The sequence below is a fragment of the Mesoplodon densirostris genome, chromosome 8 (genome assembly GCF_025265405.1).
Source record: "Mesoplodon densirostris isolate mMesDen1 chromosome 8, mMesDen1 primary haplotype, whole genome shotgun sequence".
NCBI classification, from domain to species: domain Eukaryota; kingdom Metazoa; phylum Chordata; class Mammalia; order Artiodactyla; family Ziphiidae; genus Mesoplodon; species Mesoplodon densirostris.
This window is the reverse complement of record NC_082668.1, coordinates 88,414,202-88,434,263: the sequence shown is the minus strand read 5'-3', so window position 1 is coordinate 88,434,263 and position 20,062 is coordinate 88,414,202. Positions and strand designations below refer to the sequence as shown.

At 38.0% G+C, this 20,062-nt stretch overlaps 1 protein-coding gene across 1 annotated transcript in view; it reads left to right on the top strand.

Moving 5' to 3' along the window:
* The window catches only part of CFAP210 (cilia and flagella associated protein 210), a 34,009-nt gene extending 14,290 nt beyond the window's left edge, over positions 1–19,719 (top strand). Inside the window, exons 5-9 of the mRNA XM_060106894.1 lie at positions 6,033–6,189; positions 10,044–10,183; positions 12,182–12,374; positions 13,108–13,272; positions 19,332–19,719. Coding sequence (XP_059962877.1) covers positions 6,033–6,189; positions 10,044–10,183; positions 12,182–12,374; positions 13,108–13,272; positions 19,332–19,676 — 1,000 coding nt within the window. The 3' untranslated portion in view covers positions 19,677–19,719. The remainder of the gene's footprint in view (positions 1–6,032; positions 6,190–10,043; positions 10,184–12,181; positions 12,375–13,107; positions 13,273–19,331) is intronic.
* Positions 19,720–20,062: the final 343 nt, after the last annotated feature.

The window sequence follows — 20,062 nt, the reverse complement described above, 5'->3', positions numbered from 1 at the left end:
TGCAGGTTCCAAGAGGCAAGACTCTTTTGAATGCTCTACTAATTGTATTACCAAGTGCTACCCAGGTGTCATCTGGTGGTGATTTAAAATATATCCACACAGATTTGATATTCCTCCCTTCAGAGGGTAGAGCCTAATTCCTTTCCCTCTTGAGTGTGGGCCATACATAGTAACTCATTTCCAAAGAATAAAATGAGGTAGAAGTAATGGTGTGTGACATCCTGAGATTAGGATATAAAAGGCATTGTGGCTTTCTCCTTGGCATCTCTCTTGGATTGCTTATTCTGAGGAAGCTAAGTGCCATGTTGTAAGATACTCAAGAAGCTCTGTGGAGAGGTCCATGTGGCAAGGAGCTGAGGCCTCCTACCAATGGATATGTGAAAATTGGTTCTCCAGACTCTGTCAAGCCTTCGGATGATTACAGCTCCAACATCTTGACTGTAATCTCTTGAGGACAACCCAGCTAGGCCACTCTCAGCTTCCTGAATCTCAGAAATGGTATGAGATAATAAATGTTTATTGTTTTAAGCCACTAAATTTAGGGGTAATTAGTTACTCAGCAGTAGATGACTAAAACACCCTGTACAGCTGCAGGCCCTGTACCTGAAAGTGAGATTTTTCACACGCTTCTTAAACAATCTCTAGGCTGCAGGCCTGGAGATTGGTGGTCTTTGAGCAGTATAAGAGTCTGCCTGGGCATGATGAGGATAGGGCAAATAAGGGACTCTAGTGACACCAAAATCCCCCCAAAGAGGGATTTTGACCAACAGCCTTAAACATAATTATTGAAAAGACACTTAAGAGTATAGACAAGGAATAATTCTATTTCCTTCTATTGATAGGTAAGCCCTTCTCTAGGAAGAGGCCCATAGACCTTGCGTAAGAACAACTCAGTTACTGTTAATCTCATCAGCTTCCCAAGAAAAGGAAAAATCATCATAGGACAGCTTGCATCACTTTCTCCTGGATAAGAGAAGAGGGCTTAAGTGATCTTATTTATTCCTACTGATTAAAAGCCATCCTAAATCTTGTAACTTCCAAATTTGTCACTCTAGTCCAGACTCTCCCTTAAGTCCCAGTTTCACATATCTCACCACCTTTAAGACATCTCCATTTGGATATCTCTTACGTACCTCAGACTTAAAATATCTAACACGGAATTATTGATTCTCCACACCCACAGTGGACTTCCTAGTGGTATCCTTACCAGTCAGTTGTTCAAACCAGAAACCTAGGAATCCATCTTTATTTTCCTTTATTTCCCAAGTCAAATCTATCAGCGATTCATGTTGATTTTTTTCTCCAAAACAAATCTTGAATTTATTGCTGTCATCTTAGTCCAAGCCACCCTCATATCCCATGGATTATTGCCTCAACCTCTTAACTGGCCTCCTATGCTCTCTTCCTAATCCCTTCTCTTTTCATCATCCAGAGAGATTTTATTAAAATGAAAATTGATCTTATGATTCTCCTACCTAAAACATTTCAGTGACTTTCCATTCATTTAAGATAAAATGGAAACTCGACTATCTCTGGCAAGGCCTTGTGTCAAAGGGCCTCATCTACTTCTCAAACTCCTTTCCCACCACTCTTTCTCCTTAGTTATTATACCTCCATTACCCTGATCTTCCAGGCCTCAGGCTCCTGTCAGCTCATTGCTCGCCACATGGCCTTTTCACATGCTTTTTCTTCTGCCTGGAATTTTACCTTCCCGTTCTTCATCTGTGGGCTTCTCACCAGCTCAAAGAGGTCTTCTTTGTCTTAGGGAACAGCTCTGTCCAAACAGCTCTCTCTGCTACGTAAAATAAATAACTCAATTGTTATGCTTTTTCTTGTCCTGTTATTTTCTTTTATGTATATATATATATATATTTAAAATTTATTTATTTTCTTTATTTTTTTGGCTGCATCAGGTCTTAGTTGTGGCTCACGGGATCTTTTGTTGTGGCGCATGGGCTCTTTGTTGCAGCACGCGGGTTTCTCCCTAGTTAAGGCATGCAGGTTTTCTCTCTCTAGTTGTGGCGCATGGGTTCCAGAGCAGGTGGGCTTTGTAGTTTGTGCCATGCAGGCTCTCTTGTTGAGGCGTGTCAGCTCAGTAGTTGTGGCACGTGGGCTTAGTTGCCCCGTGGCGTGTGGGACCTTAGTTCCCCTACCAGGGATCGAACCCGCATCCCCTGTATTGGAAGGAGGATGATTCTTTACCACTGGACCACCAGGGAAGTCCCTTGTTCTGTTATTTTCTTTACAAGACTTACCTGGATTTGTAATTACATTATTTTTCTATTTACTTGCTTTTGTTTGCTTGTTTTTGCCTGTCTTCCCACTGGAATGTAAGCTTCTTGAGGTCAGGAACCACGTTTGTCTGTTTCATGATTGTAGTAGAAATTCAATAAATAGTTGTTAAATAAATGAATGAGAGGTCTCAAGATTACAGAAGAGGTTAAGTGTGATTCTTAAGTCTCTAGAACAGGCAACAGAAAAGAAGTTGGTACTGTTCACCACAATAAGGACAAGAGACCAAAAGGATCTGTTTAGAAGAGGAGGAGGATGAATTTTCTTTTAGACATAGTGAATGTACCTATATAATAAAATAGTCAGATGGGGATGCCTCTTGGGTTGTCTCTTCAAGAATCAAGCATGTCTATTGTAATAGAGACCTCATTTTTTTTAAATAAATAAATTTATTTTTTATTTATATTTTTGGCTGCATTGGGTCTTCGTTGCTGCTCACTGGCTTTCTCTAGTTGCGGTGAGCGGGGGCTACTCTTTGTTGCGGTGCGCGGGCTTCTCATTGCAGTGGCTTCTCTTGCTGTGGAGCACGGGCTCTAGGCATGCAGGCTCAGTAGTTGTGGCTCACAGGCTCTAGAACGCAGGCTCAGTAGTTGTGGCGCACGGGCTTAGTTGCTCCGCGGCATGTGGGATCTTCCCAGATCAGGGCTCGAACTCCTGTCCCCTGCGTTGGCAGGCAGATTCCCAACCACTTTGCCACCAGGGAAGCCCCAGAGACCTCTTTTTTTTTTTTTTTTTTTTTTTTTTTTTTTTTTTGCGGTACGCGGGCCTCTCACTGTTGTGGCCTCTCTCGTTGCGGAGCACAGGCTCTGGACGCGCAGGCTCAGCGGCCATGGCTCACGGGCCCAGTCGTTCCGCGGCATGTGGGATCTTCCCTGACCGGAGCACGAACCCGTGTCCCCTGCATCGGCAGGCAGACTCTCAACCACTGCACCACCAGGGAAGCCCCAGAGACCTCATTTTTGATGTTGAGCTGCTGACTTCTTGTTAGGCCCCACCCTTCCTTCCCCTTTGGCCTCACATTTGGACAGGCTAATAAGAGGACCCCTGGGCTTGCCTCTTCCTTCGTTGCCAGTAGGAAATTTAAATCTCCTGTGCACAGGAGCTTTTCCCCAGTTTCACCCCTTAGTCACAATAAAGACCCAAACTCACTTCCTCTGCTTTGCCCAAGTCAATCCAGACCTACTTATGCCTACACAGCTCTGTTGGGTGTCCCTTATGTGATAATATTTTCTCTCAAATTCTCTTGGTGTGTGGAGGGTCATCTGAACCACATTTTGGGTAGGGGTCCCTTCCACTTTTATAGGAGTTCTATGTAACATCTATATAAAGTCAAGTCAGATCTAGGCTAGATCAATACAGATTTGGGGGCTTCAGAATGTAAATTAGGGGTAGCAAAGAGGTTTCATGACAAATTCTGCTCTGATGGTTTGGCAGAGGCTGCCAGTTCATTGGGCTGAGCAGGACCAAGATTTTTGCATTGATTTTTGTTTTGCATTGATTATTGATGTCTGCTATGGTCATGGGTGTGGGAAGTAAAGATATAAATGTTATGTATTTCTTCCCTGAACTAGAGGATCTCGGATTTCCTTCAAAATGTTGATTTTGCATTAAGCTAAACCTATGGCAGATAGTTGAGTAGTCTACCCAAACTAAGGTAAAAGTCTTTATTGACAGTCTTTATTTAATAGTTATATAAATCCTTGTCAATATTATCTCTTCACTGACACTAGAGACATTTTTTTCTTATTCACTCTCAGAATAGGTAAATTTCTTTTGGCTAAAACAATGAATTGTCCAATACATGTATAGGTATAATGTTAGTGATTTCCAGATTTGCTAAGGAATGTTAAAATTGCAAATGTTTTATATCTTGTTTTCCTTTAAAGTAGCAATTTTTAAAACTTCAAAAACTTTCTCAAAATTAGATACATCTCTTTTTATAATGTCCTTTAAATCTTGATTATTGATGTGAATTTGCTTCTAAGAGATTGGTATACTATTGAATAGTTCTAACAAACTAAACAAATAAATCAAAATTTGAAAACCTAGTATTTTTAGGGCAATCATAAAGTTGATTTAGCTGTGGCCAACAGTGACTTTTTCTTAGCTCTTCCTAAAGAGAGTGACTGTGACTCTAAGTGGCTGCTTACTCACCTGTTCTGAACTGGCTTAATAATACCAAAGTGAACTTACTGGCTCACTTAACTGTAAAGTCCCCCGTGGCACAGGGAAGGGAATTTTCCCCCTCCCTGAAACCAAGAAAAAAATGTTATGATTGGGTGCATATGAAAGAAAGGTTTACTCCTCAGTCTTTTTGTCTATTTAAGTGGGTTGTTTACCCACTCTGTACCCACCTGTTCAGGAAGAAAAAGAACTGGAGACAACTGATAGAGAGCACCAGTGGAGCAGCCTGCACACGTGTTGATTGGCTGAACAGGATGCGTGGGCACATAGACAAAGATACCAGGGGGCTTGAGCTGTTTTGCCAGTATGCTGAGGATTGACTGCCAGATGTGGTCGTGGAGAGTCCGCAATAAACTACTGATGGTGGATGCTCCTGGTTGTGATGGTGGTGGGGTGGGGGGGTGTGGGTTGTAGAGGTAGAGCTGGAGCTAAATGCAAATCAGAGCTCTGCAGTGAGGACACTGCTCAGGGATCTCTGAAGAACTCACGCGTAAGCCCTGTGAGACAACCAGCATTTAATGGCTAACCACTCAGAAGGCATCAGTAGTTAGTCAATGTTGGCTAGAGAAAGGTTAACAACCGAAGTGGCCAGCTGGGTAAGGAAGTTGTTGCCCTTCTTCCATTAAACCCCATCTCCTGAGAGGCTAGATCCATAGCTTAGATAGCATCTTCTAGTGCTGAAATTGAAAAGCAGTAGGGATTAGGGACTTTTCTGTAAAATAATGTCACCATTTCAGCATAATGTCTGTCATTCAGTTAACTGGTTCTTTCTAAAGGAAAGGAACATTTGAATCTACTGTAGGACTTAATTTTGTTGAGGAATGAAACAAATTTTGAAGAAAGGAAGATATTGGCAATCCTGGGTTAACCAAGATTGTATTTGTTTTTGTATTTAAAAAAATTTTTTTCTACAATTTATTTGTTTGAATCAGATTCCAAGTAAGGTTCATACATTGCAATTGGTTCCTATGTCCTTTTTTTAAAAAAAAAAATTTATTTATTTATTTATTTATTTAGGCTGTGCCAGGTCTTAGTTGTGGCATGCAGGATCTTTAGTTGCGGCATGCAGACCTCTTATTTGTGGCATGCATGTGGGCTCTAGTTCCCAGAACCCAGGCCTCCTGCACTGGGAGTGCAGACTCTTACCCACTGGACCACCAGGGAAGCCCCTGGATTTGGTTTTTTTTTTTTTTTTGCGGTACGTGGGCCTATCACTGCTGTGGCCCCTCCCATTGCGGAGCACAGGCTCCGGACGCGCAGGCCCAGAGGCCATGGCTCACAGGCCCAGCCGCTCCGCGGCACGTGGGATCCTCCCGGACCGGGGCACGAACCTGCGTCCCCTGCATCGGCAGGCGGACTCTCTACCACTGCGCCACCAGGGAAGCCCTGGATTTGGTTTTAATCGCTGCTCTTTACCTATCTGTTGTCCCCAAAGAAATCCACAACTTCTCCTTTGCAGCTTCAAATCATCCCAGGTAAGACTCTAATTCATTTCTTTAAAATATATTCTATTTTTCTGTGTCACTCTCAGTTATAATTATGTTTTTTTTCTTCAGAATAAAGGAACATGAAGAGGAAGAAGAGAGAAGGAGAAAAGAGGAAGAAAAGGATGCTGAGGAAATAAAGCGACAGAATTCATTATATGAAATAGAAATGAAAAAAGAGAGAGGAAAGAAAAAAGAAGCGATCAATGAAAGCAGGAGACTATTTTTTGTAAGTTGAAAATACTTCGAAAATGTATCTCTTCAAAAAATTACAAAGTCCAATGCCAAATTTTTAATATATTTTTTTATAAATAATAGTGGTATAGAAAACAAGTTTGCTATTAAGTTGGGTTTTTAAGTGTACTTTGGGGGGAGCTATATTTGCTGTTATTTCATTTGGATGTGCTCTCATTCATGAACAAGAATTAAGAGAATGAGACTTTTAAAAAATGAATTTTGTTATCCTAAAAATGAGAGTTGTTATGAGCAATGAATGGGGTGATACGTGTTTGGTATCTCCTGCACTATTAATATATGCTGAACAAATGGTAATAATTATTTTATGGTAGTTGCAATTTATTTTGTAATTTTTTATATTCATTTCTTTAAAGTTATTTTTTATTCTTAAGTAACATATACACAGATTTAAAACATCAAACATCACCAAAATGCTTAAAAGAAGAGTAGCAGTCATTGCTTCACTCCTTCTGCTTCTTGGAAAATTATATTCTAAATAATCTATGTATTTTAGGGACTTCCCTGGTGGCACAGTGGTTAAGAATCCGCCTGCCAATGCAGGGACACGGGTTTGAGCCCTGGTCTGGGAAGATCCCACATGCCGCGGAGCAACTAAGCCCGTGTGCCACAACTGCTGAGCCTGCGCTCTAGAGCCCACAAGCCACAACTACTGAGTACGTGTGCCACAACTACTGAAGCCCACACACCTAGAGCCTGTGCTCTGCAACAAGAGAAGCCACTGCAATGAGAAGCCCATGCGCCACAACAAAGGGTAGCCCCTGCTCGCTGCAACTAGAGGAAAGCCTTCGTGCAGCAACAAAGACCCAGTGCAGCCAAAAATAACTAAATAAATTTATAAAAAATAATAAAGTAATGCTTGCTTTATAGTTTGGATGTAGAATTCTGGGTTCAGAATTCAGAGGTTTGTATTTATGTTTTCATAATATTCTAGCTTTCAGTATTGCTATGGAAAAGTATTATGCCATTTATGGTCTTCATTCTATGTATGTGATCTGGTGTGTTTTGTTTTTACTTCCCTTGTCTCTCTTTCTCTGAAAGCTCTGAGGGTCTTTATCTCTGCAGCTCTAAGATTTAACAGGGGCATACCTTGTTTAGGTGTTTTTCATTTTGCTGAGCACTCAGTTGATGCTTCAACCCATAAATGCATCAAGTTTTCTTGTTTTATTTCTTGTATAATTTTGTCCCTTTCTATTTTGTTTCTTCCATTCTAGAACCCCTCTGATTTATATTGGACTTTCTGAAGTGATGCTCTAATTTAAAAAAATATTTTCTCATATTATTAGTTAGGGTAAGACTCAAAAGTGTATAACAGAAAACCCAAAATAAAGAATGTAAAAAATTACAAAATAAATTGCAACAGTACCTTTATCTGAAGTGCAGAGGTGGTCATGCCAAGGCTGATATGGTACCTCCAGAATCAAGGGGGAATGAGACAGCTTTTCTTTTTTTGCTTTGCTATTCTTGGAACATAGGTGGCTTCTGTCCTCAGGATTGCCTCATGGCCTTGAATAGCTGCTGGAGCTCCTGGCCACATTCCAGGCAGCAAGAAGGAGAAAGGATGAAGGACAAAAAAGGATTTCCTAACTATCTGTCCTCCTTTTAAGGAACTTTTTCAGACTTCCCACTTAACAATTTCCATTAAATCTCATTGGTTGTAATTTAGTGACACCTAGCTGAAAAGAAAGCTTGGAAATATAGTCTTCTAGGTGAGCATATTGCCACTCTGAACAAAATCTGGATCCTGCTACTAATGCAGAAGAGAAGAAAGACTCTTGGGTAGGCAATTAATTGTTCCTGTCATTTTTGGGTTTTGTTTGACTTTGAGAGTTATTCTCAACTTTGTCTTCTAAATCTTCTATTGAATTTTTAATTTTAGCTATCAAAATTTTAATTTTTAAGAGTTTTACTTGTAATATTATTATTCCTTTTGCAGAAAATCTTATTCTTCGTTCATGGATATAATATTTTTTATCTTTCCAAGTCACTTTGGAATAGGACAGACCTTGTTTTGTATGCTAACTCTGCTACTTACTAGCCATATGCCCTTGAGCTGAGGCTTTCAATTTTTAAAAATCAAGATTAACTTTGTGTTAACTCTGGGCTTTTCTCATTATAAAATATCTGTATGAACATTTACAATAACCTTAGAAAAAAACAGTAAAATAAAGTTTTTTGGGCTTCCCTGGTGGCGCAGTGGTTGAGAGTCCGTCTGCCGATGCAGGGGACACGGGTTCGTGCCCCCGTCTGGGAGGATCCCACATGCTGCGGAGCGGCTGGGCCCGTGAGCCATGGCCGCTGAGCCTGTGCGTCCAGAGCCTGTGCTCCGCAACGGGAGAGGCCACAACAGTGAGAGGCCCATGTACCAAAAAAAAAAATAATAATAATAATAATTCAAAACCATCACTTTTTTTTTTTTTTTTTTTTTTTTTTTTTTGCGGTATGCGGGCCTCTCACTGCTGTGGCCTCCCCCGTTGCGGAGCACAGGCTCCGGACGCGCAGGCTCAGCGGCCATGGCTCACGGGCCCAGCCGCTCCGCGGCATATGGGATCCTCCCAGACCGGGGCACGAACCCGTATCCCCTGCATCGGCAGGCGGACTCTCAACCACTTGCGCCACCAGGGAGGCCCCAAAACCATCACTTTTAAGAGTTTGATATTTTCATTACCTTTTCATGTCAACTAATATATCTTGTAACCAGATTACAGCTTTGAAAAGTAATACCCCATAAAATAAAAGAGTACTTAAGAGTAGTAGGTACATAGTAGACCCTGAGTTATAAATGTAGTGGAATATTAAATATTATACCTAATAACTTTTACCTTGAATTGATTTCTACTTGCAGTAACAGAAAGCACTGATACATCTATGTATCCAGGCTGTTGTGTTCAAAGACACCTATTTTTATGATGGCTAATGCAGGTCAGGTTGTAGAACTTTAGAACCCCTCTGATTTATATTGGACTTCTGAAGTGATGCTCTAATTTAAAAAAATATGCTGATATGAACAGATTTTTATTCTTTGTTAAAAAACTGACCTATTAAACATTTTTAAATTAGAATATACATCTGTATAATTTTTTGTATATGCACAAAAAGAGAGCCTGGACAAGAAAGTAGTTTCACGGTAATTGAGTCTGGTGGGTGGAATTAGGAATAGGCAGATGGGGGATGTGGTAGGAAGGCCGCTTTACACTGTGTGTTTTTAAAATATTGTAAATTTGAGTAGCATATGACATATTAACTATTCAAACATTAAATGAATGTATACATATTTACTGTATTTTATCTGATTATAGAATTATTTTAAATTCATATTTGTAAAGAAATGAGATATTTGAAAAGAAATACAGAAAATTAAGATGTGAAAGTCACCTATAATCTCATACCCTAGAGATAACTACTGTTAACATTTGATACATTTCTTCCAGTTATACATTCATTATAAACTTGTATTTATATATATTTGCAAAACTAAAATACTCCATGGTAGTGTTTTATATTCTGCTTTTTTCTCCTACTTACTGATTATGTTATTTGTATCTTCCCATGTCTTTGAGAGTGTAATTTATTTAACCGTTTCTCCATTATTGACTATTTAGAGGTTGTTTCCAATTTTCACTATTATAAATAACTTTGAGGTGAAGTGCATGGTAGGTACATAAAACGTAATGTTCACCTCTGATTATCTCCTTGGGATAAACTTCCAAGAGAGAAATAAGTGTATTAGAAGCTGTGACCATTTGACATTTGATATCGTATTAGATATCTCTATGTTGAAAGATACTTTTCTTTGTGATAGGATAATACACAATTTTTTCCTCCAAGGAACATCTGAATGACAAAAATACCATCAAAGCTGTAGAACGGCAGCAGCAAGAGGAAGAAGATGAAAAGATTAGAAAATTTATCAAAGCAAAAAAACGTCTTACACAAATGGGGAAAGAAAAAGAAGCTGAAACACACAGGTCAGCTTCTAAAATAATTTTTGTGATTAATAAAGTACTGTCTGAAATTATTTTATTCTAAATCAGAAGTTGTGATATGAGAGTAGTCTTTAGGAAAAAGGTCTCATTAGTTATGTCAGGGCGTTTAGTGACATGGTGATTTCAGCTTGGAGCACGTGAATTGGGGTTCCCTTGGAATATTGATGACATCTGTGTGGTAGGTGGTTGGAAATACTGAAAATCTCTGCTTTAGGAGAGGGGTATGAGCTGGAGATGGCTTCGTGAGCCATTGATGTACAAGTGGGAATTGGAACTGTGGATACAGGTGAGCTCACCTGGGGGAGTAGGTAAGAAATGAAGGTGACATAGTCCTTAGGGAAATCCATAGTTAAATGTCAAATGGAGAATGAAGGTAATATGAAGACCAAGGAATAGTTCCCAGAGAATGGAGGAAAAGCAGAGAAACAGCAAGGGAGCGGGGGTGGAGACTCAGTAAGAAGAGAGCAGTCATCAGTGTTAGATCACTAGAGGGGTTAAATGAGATTTTAAAAATGAAGCACCCATCAGATTTAGAGGTCATTGCTTACCTTAGTGAGCAGTTTGGGGTGAGGTGAGGTAAGAGACTTACAGTACATCGTGTTTCTGTCTAGGCAATGCTTTCATTTGTGCAAAACCCTCTGATGGCTTTATATCACTTAGAGTCTTGACTATGGCCCATAAGGCTCTACATCCATCCTAATTCCCAGCTGACCCCAGCCTCCTCTCTCAAACCTCATCTCTTACTGTTCTCTCCTTCTTTCCCTCTTTGTCACTCACACTGAACTTCTTCTGTACCCTCTTTGGGGAATGCTCACCTCCTTTAACTCTTTCAGATCATTACTCAAATATTGCCTTCTCATTCCGGCCATCCCTATGTTATTTAAAATTACAAGCCCACACCCCACATTGCTCATCACTTTAACTGCTTTCTTTTTCTTTGTTGCATGATACAGCACTATTTTAATTATTTATTTTGTTTGCTGTCTCTCTACCCCAACTATTGTGAAAGCTCCATGAAAGTAGAGATTTTTAATGTTTTTGTTTACTGTTATGTCCCAGTACCTAGAATAGTCCCTGGCACATAGTAGGTAATCAAAGTGTTTAAAATATTGTTTTTGAAAGCCTAGATGAAATGTCATGCCCACATCATTTTCTAGCTTTCTCATGGCATTTATCACTTTTGCCTGCATAGTTATTTACATAATTGTCTTTTCTCCACTTTAGATTGTCATTCCCCTGGGGCATGTGCTGTGTCCTTTCTCATTGTTTCTCCCATGTCGCTTTGCAAATTCACTCAATAATCAGTGAATATGTCACAACTAAATTTAAAAGTATATTTTGCCCAATTTCCTTAATGAAAATGCCCCCATTCCTTTAACAAATATGTAGTTATTGTCAATGATGTGCCAGGCACCATGCTTGGCCCTGAACTAGAGAGAGGACTTACCCTGTCTCTGACCTCGGCAGTCTCACAGTGTAAAAGGAGAGTTATTTATCTTCATATAAACAGATGAAGTCAATAAAGTGCTATGAATAAATTGCAGACAGGGCATAGTAAGGATGAATTTATTCAGGATTTTGATAGCTTTTTCTGTTTTTGAGGTTACATTTAAAGAAAGGCCTTTGACTTATTTTTATAATCTATGTGTTCAATATTAGAGCAAGTAGGATAGTCTAATAAAGTATTTAAAAATATTTTTCATGTGGAGAATTTTACACTTTATTTCCTATACACACACATACACAAGATCATACTATATGCATTTTTCCCTTTGGATTTTTAGAATAGACTTTATTCTAAAAATAAAGTATAAAATAAAGTATTAAAAATAATTTCCACTTAATATATGAAAGGAGCAATGGGGCTCCCTTTCAGTCTTGTAAAAGACTATAAAATATCTGACTCTCTAAGTAAAGTATATTGGCTCCATAAAAAATCCATTCATGAAGACTTGACAAGTGATGGTTATTTTGTTATAGGCTAATGGAGGAACGGAGAGAAAGAATAAATAACTTTCTGAGTAAACTAATGAAAGAGAAATTTAACAATGAAGATTTGATTATTGCTAGAGATATTGCAGAAGCTGAGGCTGAATGGGAAAAAAGAGAAAGAGAAAAGTATGAAAAAAACAAAGCAGAATTAAAAGCAATTGCAGAACATAGAGCTCTTGTGGTAAGCAATTTAATGATGAGAAATAAAAATCAAAAAACAAATTTGAGCCCTTTACACTGTAGTTTCTCCTTACTCCCTCCTAATATACTCCCTCTGCCTCCCTGACAAAAACTAGCAGATTTGAAAAACAATGTATAAATTATCTTCCTATAGTCTTGAAATCAGACCATGTTTACTTTCTAACAGAAGATGACATGGTAGACAATTACAAATAAGATCTTTATAGATGCAAAGTAATAATAATCTCTTCTGTTTCAGAACCATCTGAAGTGCAAAAAGTTATTCATTTAATATACCTTTCGTTTGAATGTTTTTAAGACAAATCAAGAAAAAATTACCCCATTGCATTTCTGTATATCTTAATCCTTCAGAATTTATCTCCTACATGACTGACTGTCATGAGATATAAATTGGATACTTTATAAACATTGTAGCAATTAGTTTTTTACCTTACAAATATTTCCCTACCCTGAGATGGTCTTTTCTGTTCCTGTATTTTTTTTAAAACCAGTATCATTCTACTTACGTTTTTATTGTTTCTTGATATTAAGGAAATAGAACAAAATCAAAGTAAACTGGCCACGTGGGCATCAGTCCATGTGTGTCCAATTTTCTGCCCTTGCATTTCTCCTGGCTGACTTTCTGCTAAGAGCTTTCTAACTTTTGTGCCTTATTGAAGGCTGTTGGTTGCTAAAAATGGTTTTAATTTTTTCCTTTGCCTTTTATCATCTAGATAAAAAATAAAGAGGAAGAAGAAAGACAAAGAAAAATAGAGGCTAAAGAACAATTGCTAGCTATCCTGAAAGCGGACCAGATTTTCTGGGAGTGTGAAAAGGAGAAAAAACGGAAAGCTGATAAAGAACGTCGAGAAGTTCAAGATGCCCATATTCAGCAAATGGTAATTATTCCTAAATGTTTATACTTCTTTTAGCAATAAATATGTAATATAGAGTTCATGATAGTTTTCTGTTTCCCAAAGCAGTTTCCTTTATCAAGTAAGATCAGATGGTCATTATGGTTATGAGAATAAAATGTATTAAAAATGTGAAGAGTTAGTTTTTGTTTTTATGGGTATTGAAGTTCTCACACTAGGTTTATGTCTTTTGCACAACTATTTATCCTTCTTTAGTTTCTACTGTGTTTTGATAAATATGAAAGAAAATACAAATGCAAATGGCAGGCCATGATGCTTCCTTTACTCTTTCCCCCTCTTTAAAACCACTACCCAGAGAATATGTTGATTGGGATCACTTTCATATTTGAGGTGAGTGGGGGGTCCCAGAGATTTTAGAACATGTGTGGAGGACCTGGCATCCAATCATTTGTGTCTAAAAACTGTTTTTCCAGAATAGCTGTACCATTTTCCGTTCCTACCAGCAATGAGTGCAAGGACAAGTTGCCCTACATCCTTGCTAACACTTGTTATTGCCATCCTTTAATTTTTAACTATTCTAGTATAGTGTTATCTCATGCTGTTATTTTGCATTTCCCTAATGACTAAAGATATTGAACATCTTTTCATGTACTTTTTAGTCATTTGTGTGCCTTGTGAAGTTTAAATCTTTTGCCAATTTTTTAGTTGGGTTGCTTTCTTTTCTCTTTTTTAATTTATTTTGTTTTATTTTTGGCTGCGTTGGGTCTTCATTGCTGCACGCGGGCTTTCTCTAGTTGTGGCAAGCGGGGGCCACTCTTCGTTGCAGTGCATGGGCTTCTCATTGTGGTGGCTTCTCTTGTTGCAGAGCATGGGCTCTAGGTGCATGGGCTTCAGTAGTTGTGGCATGCAGGCTCAGTAGTTGTGGCTTGTGGGCTCTAGAGCGCAGGCTCAGTAGTTGTGGCGCATGGGCTTTGTTGCTCCATGGCATGTGGGATCTTCCCGCACCAGGGATTGAACCCGTGTCCCCTGCATTGGCAGGCAGATTCTTAACCACTGCACCACCAGGGAAGCCCTGGGTTTCTTTCTAATTGTTGAGTTTTAACTTTTTTTTTTTTTTTTTTGTGGTACGTGGGCCTCTTGCTGTTGTGGCCTCTCCCATTGCAGAGCACAGGCTCCGGACGCACAGGCTCAGCGGCCATAGCCCATGGGCCCAGCCGCTCTGCGGCATGTGGGATTTTCCCAGACTGGGGCACGAACCCATGTCCCCTGCATCGGCAGGCGGACCTCTCAACCACTGTGCCACCAGGGAAGACCTTAATTTATTTGTTTAATGTGAAATATACATAACATAAAATTTATCATTCTAACCAGGGGTCCCCAATTCCTGGGCCGCAGACTGGTAGCGGTCCGTGGCATGTTAGGAACCGGGCTGCATAACAGGAGGTGAGCAGTGTGCGAGCGAGCAAAGCTTCATTTGCCACTCCCCATCGCTCCCCATTGCTTGCATTACCACCTGAATCATGGCTTACATTACTGCCTGAACCATACCTCCCCCTCCCGTCCTTGGAAAAATTGTCTACCACGAAACCGGTCCCTGGTGACAAAAAGGTTGGGGACCACTGATTCTATTTTTAATTATACAGTCCAAGGGCATTAAGCACATTTACACTGAGGTGCAACTGTCAACCTGTCCATCTTCAAAACTTTTTCATCACCCTACTCTGAAACTCTGTACCCATTAAACAGTAACTCTCTCTTCCCCTTCCTCCCAGTTCCTGGTAACCAGTGTTCTCCTTTTTGTCTCTGTGAATTTGCTTATTCCAGGTACCACATATTAGTGGAATCATACAATATTTGTCCTTTTTTGCCTGTCTTATTTCACTGAGCTTATGTCTTCAAGGTTCATTCATGTTGCTGCATGTGTCAGAGTTTCATTCCTTATTAATGCTGAATAATATTCCATTGTACATATATACCACATTTTGTTTATCCATACATCCATCAATAGATATTTGGGTTGTTCCCATTTTTTGGCTATTGCAAATAATGCTTCTGCACATTGGCATAAGATATCTGTTTGAGTCCCTGTTGTCAATTCTTTTGCTTATATACCCACAAGTGGAATTGCTGGATCATATGGTAATTATGTTTAATTTTCTTCAGAACCACCATAATGTTTTCTACAGCAACTGTACCATTTAACACTCTGAGCAGCAATGTTCAAGGGTTCCAGTTTCTCCAAATTCTCAACATTTTCTGTGTTTGTTGTTGCTTATCATAATGGATTTGAAATGGTATCTCATTGTGGTTTTCATTTGCATTTCCCTCATGATTAGTGATGTTGAGCCTCTTTTCATATGCTTATTCAGTCTGAAGACTTCCTTTAGCATATTTTATAGCACAGGTGGGCTAGCAATAAATTCTTTCAGTTAATGTTTTTCTGGAGATGTCTTTATCTTGCCTTTTCATTGGATATGAAATTATTGGATATCATTATTCTCAGCCTTTAGAATGTTTGTTCCAGTGTCTTCTGGCCTTCACTGTTTATGACTAGAAATCTGCTGTCAATCATTGTTTGTCCCCTATATGTGATGTGTCATTTTTCTCTTGAAAATGAAGTTTTTTTTCTTCATTTTTGGCTTCCTGCAGATTGACTATGATGCATTTTTTTTTGAGTTTTTTCTATTTGGGATTTGTGGTGCCTCTTGGATGTGCTAGTTAATATCACCAAACATGGGGAATTTTCTGTTATTTCTTCAAATATTTTTCCTGCTTCTTTATCCTTTTTTCTTCAGGGACCCAATCTGCACATACACAGAGACATCTGATATTATACCAGAAACCTCTGACAATTCTGATCACTTTTAGCCAATATTTTTCTCTTTGTTCCTCAGATGGGACAGTTTCTATTGACCTACCTTCAGATTCACTGATTCTGATGTTGAGCTCATCTAGTGAATTTTTCAATTATTGAACTTTCAACTCTACAGTTTTCATTTGGTTCTTTTTAATATTTTTTATATTGTTTCTATTTCTGATTCCCAGTTCACTCATTCTGAGCATATTTCCTTTAATTCACTGGATATATTCATAACTGCTTTGAAATCTAATTGCTAAAGTCAATACACAGTTTCATTCAAAGTTAGTTTCTGTTTCCTGAGAATAATGTAACACGTTTCTATTTCTTTGCAGGTCTAGTAATTTTTGGTTGAAAACTTGACATTTTATAGAATATGTTGTAGATTCCATTTTGTTATGAGTTGTTGCTTTTTTAGTAGGCAACTGCTTTTCCTGGACGCAAGCTATGAAATCTGTTTTCACCACAGAAGGTAGCCTCTGATGTCTTTGCTCACTTTTATTTTTTAAAGCCTCGATTCCTAGGGTTCCTCACTGTACTGGTGTTGATAGTCATCCAATAATATGGGTAGAGTTTATGTTCAGACACCTTCAGCCAGTAATTTTTTTACTCCTACCCCTGCTATGCAAGCTGTGGGCAGGTTGAGGGTGGTAGTCCAAAGAACACTAAATTCCTAATTTCTCCCAGGCTTTTTTTGCCAGGCTCCTGAGGTATCCTGTGTGAATGTGTTTTATCAATTAGTCAGGGATGTCTGTAGAGTTTATCATTTCAACTCTTCTCTGTGTCATTCCAGAATCTCCCCCTTCAATTTCTAGCTGCTTTGCCACTCAACCCAAATAGAATCTGACATCATTGTCCAGTTAAATTGCAAGTTTTCACCTCCTGAGCTGGAGGGATAGCAATGCCCTCCAAAGAATGCCAGAAACTTGCGGTTCTTACCTTCTGATTTAGTAGCAGTTTTTCATGAAAAAACACTTCTCAAGTAGTTGCCTGTACATGGTCACTTACCAGTGCTCTGAAATGGTTGATTTTAATAATTTTTAATTATAAACTTGTTTTCTGTGGAGAATAATTGGCCAACCTCCTCATGTGGCCATTATCAGAAGTAGGATCTGCCATATTATTTTGAAGCAAATTCCAGATATCGTATCATTTTATCAATGTATGTTTCAGTATCTTATCTCTAAAGCTCAGGGACTCTTTAGAAATTAACATAATCACAATTCTGTTAAAACACCTAAAAAAATTAACATTCAAAAATATAAAACAATTAACATTCAGCATTTAAATTTCCCCCAGATTGTCTCATGAATATTTTTTAGAGTTTTTGTTTGAGGATGAAACAGGGCCCATATATTCTATTTGGTTGATTGATATGTCTTTCAAGTTTCTTTTAACCTATAACTCCTCCTCCACCCCCATCCTCTGTTTTTATCTTACGTTCTCCCTCCTTGTCTCCATTATGTTTATCTTGCAATTTATTTGTTGAAGGAACAGGGTTTCTTATCTTTTGGAATTATTATAGTCTGCATTTTGCTGATTGGATCCCTGCAGGGTAGTATTGTTCCTCACATTTCATGTAAAATCTACTTTAGGTCAGATTCAGGTTCAACTTTTTGGTGAAAACTCCTCATAACTGGTGTTGTGTATTTCCATTAGAAAGCATGTAATGACTGTTGTCTTTCTGTGATACAAACAGCCTTTGATGATTGTTACCTAGATTTAAATCATCAGGTGGAAAAATGTATTTTCTGCTTCCTTCTCATTGATTTGCTGAAGTTTTCAAAGAAATTTTCATGATCAGCAGTTTCTCTGAAGTACAATTTTAAAAGGAAAGACAGGATATTTGATTCTTTAACTGTATTTTCGAGTTTTCAAAATAATTAGCTCTCTCTCTAGCATCCTCCAAAGGTATTTGTTACTTTACCCCCATGTGTTATAATTTTTAGGATTTTAAATCAGTATTTTCTTTACAAATCCGTATTTATGCTTAATGCATATAAAGTTTAAGGTACCAGTCATGTATTCCATTATAGTTACCTTTCCTTCCATTCTCTTTTCTGTACTTCAAATATTTCTCCGTTCCCTCAATATCTTTCTACAAAACTGCTACCAAACCAATACAGTATATCCCAACTGCTCCTTGTTAAGATCCCAAATTACAGCATTTTATCATTGATGAGATAGTTCTTAGTCTTTTCTGATTTTTTCCTGTTATTGAATGTCATTTTCTATTTTTTTAAACTTCCAGTATCCTATCCCCTATTCAACAAATAGCATGAAAGCCTGTTTTGAAACGTAGCACTCAGTAACAAAAATTTGGTATTTTGTATTCATATGGTTGTTTTATTTCCTCACAAATTTCAATTCCTGGTAGATCAGGTTTAAGCTACTGTTTTATGCTGAAGTGTTGGTTACTGAGTTTGAAATATATTTTCATGAATACTATATTCATAAGTAGACAAAATCTTAATTTTTGATAAACTCAGCATTTCTTAAAATGCTTCTGAGAAGACACAATAAAAAGGTGTCAAACAAAACTTTATAGAAATCTTTAAAAACCCATTAGTCACCTCATATAATATAAGCAGTTAAAAGAACAATGGTTTTGTAAATTATAAAGTTAAAACAATGATGAAATGTTAGTAAACTGGCTTTTGGTAGGTAGATTGCTTATTCTACCTAGCTCCAACATTGATAAATGTCACTTGTTCCAACTTCAAATTCTGAGGAAAGAGAATGTAACTGGTTTAACCACTTAATTCAGATATTCATTGCTGACTTAATCTTATGTGGCTGAGTCACATGGTATATCTGGCTGATTTGGGACACTGGGTTTGGGTGCATTCCTTCAGAATAGTGGATGGATAGGGACAGCAAGTGATATGTCTTCTACACTTGTCAAAGTACACATCTAAATGGTAGAAACAGGATTTTAAACTTGGTTATTTGATTTTTAATCTTAATTTCATGCTGCATTGTTTGAAGATGTACCATCACATAATACTGAGCCACTACTTTGAACATGATACTATTGTGAGAAGCATGGGAGAATTTATGAAATAAATTATATAGTTGTTTTAAGTCAGGACTTGTCAAATATCAAATATTAGAAAGCTTGTCAAATATTAGAAAGCTCTATCTACAACTTCAAATGCTATATATATTTAGAAAATTTTTTTTTTTTACTAATACAAAGTATATTTTTTCTTTCCTTCCCAAATAGGCCAAAAATAAATTTAATGCACTGCAAGCAAAACAAGCAGAATTAGAGTACTGCAGACTTACTGAAGCTCTTGTGGCTGGAAAGCAGAAGGAATTTCAGGATTATGCCAGAAAAGTAATTGAATCTGAGTCTGAATCAACAAACAAATATATTTATCCTCTTGTAAAAGCTGTACAGGAAGGACCTGGAGGTGGTCGTGGACCAGTTTTTGTGGACAGAGGTGTATTAAGACCCAGCTATCAGGCAAATGATATCACTGGAGTCCAGCTCCCTTTTTATACCTCTCAGGGATCAAAATATAATAATTTTCAAAAGTCTAAGGGAAGGCTAGGTTTTACATGGTAGAAAAAAGTTTATTTTTAAGAAGACTGAGTCATAGCTAATATTATGAGCTACAAATTCAAGTGAATTATATGCTTATAATTTGTTAATAAAGCTGCTTTTCATCTAAGTACAATTATGTCTGATCTGATTCTTCCCCATTCAAGATTAAGTCAGATTCCATTTTTTATTTTGATAAAACACATACACAACCGAATGTATAATTTTAGCCATTTAAGAATATTCAGTGGCATTAAGTATATTCATAATATTATACAACCTGCATCTATTAGTACACAACTGCTCTGATCTGCTAACATGATAAAAGAAACCATAGCTAAAATTTGTGGCAAAGATGTAAATTGGAACTAGGACATTTTGGGTATTGAGAGGACTTGGTGGGGTGGGGG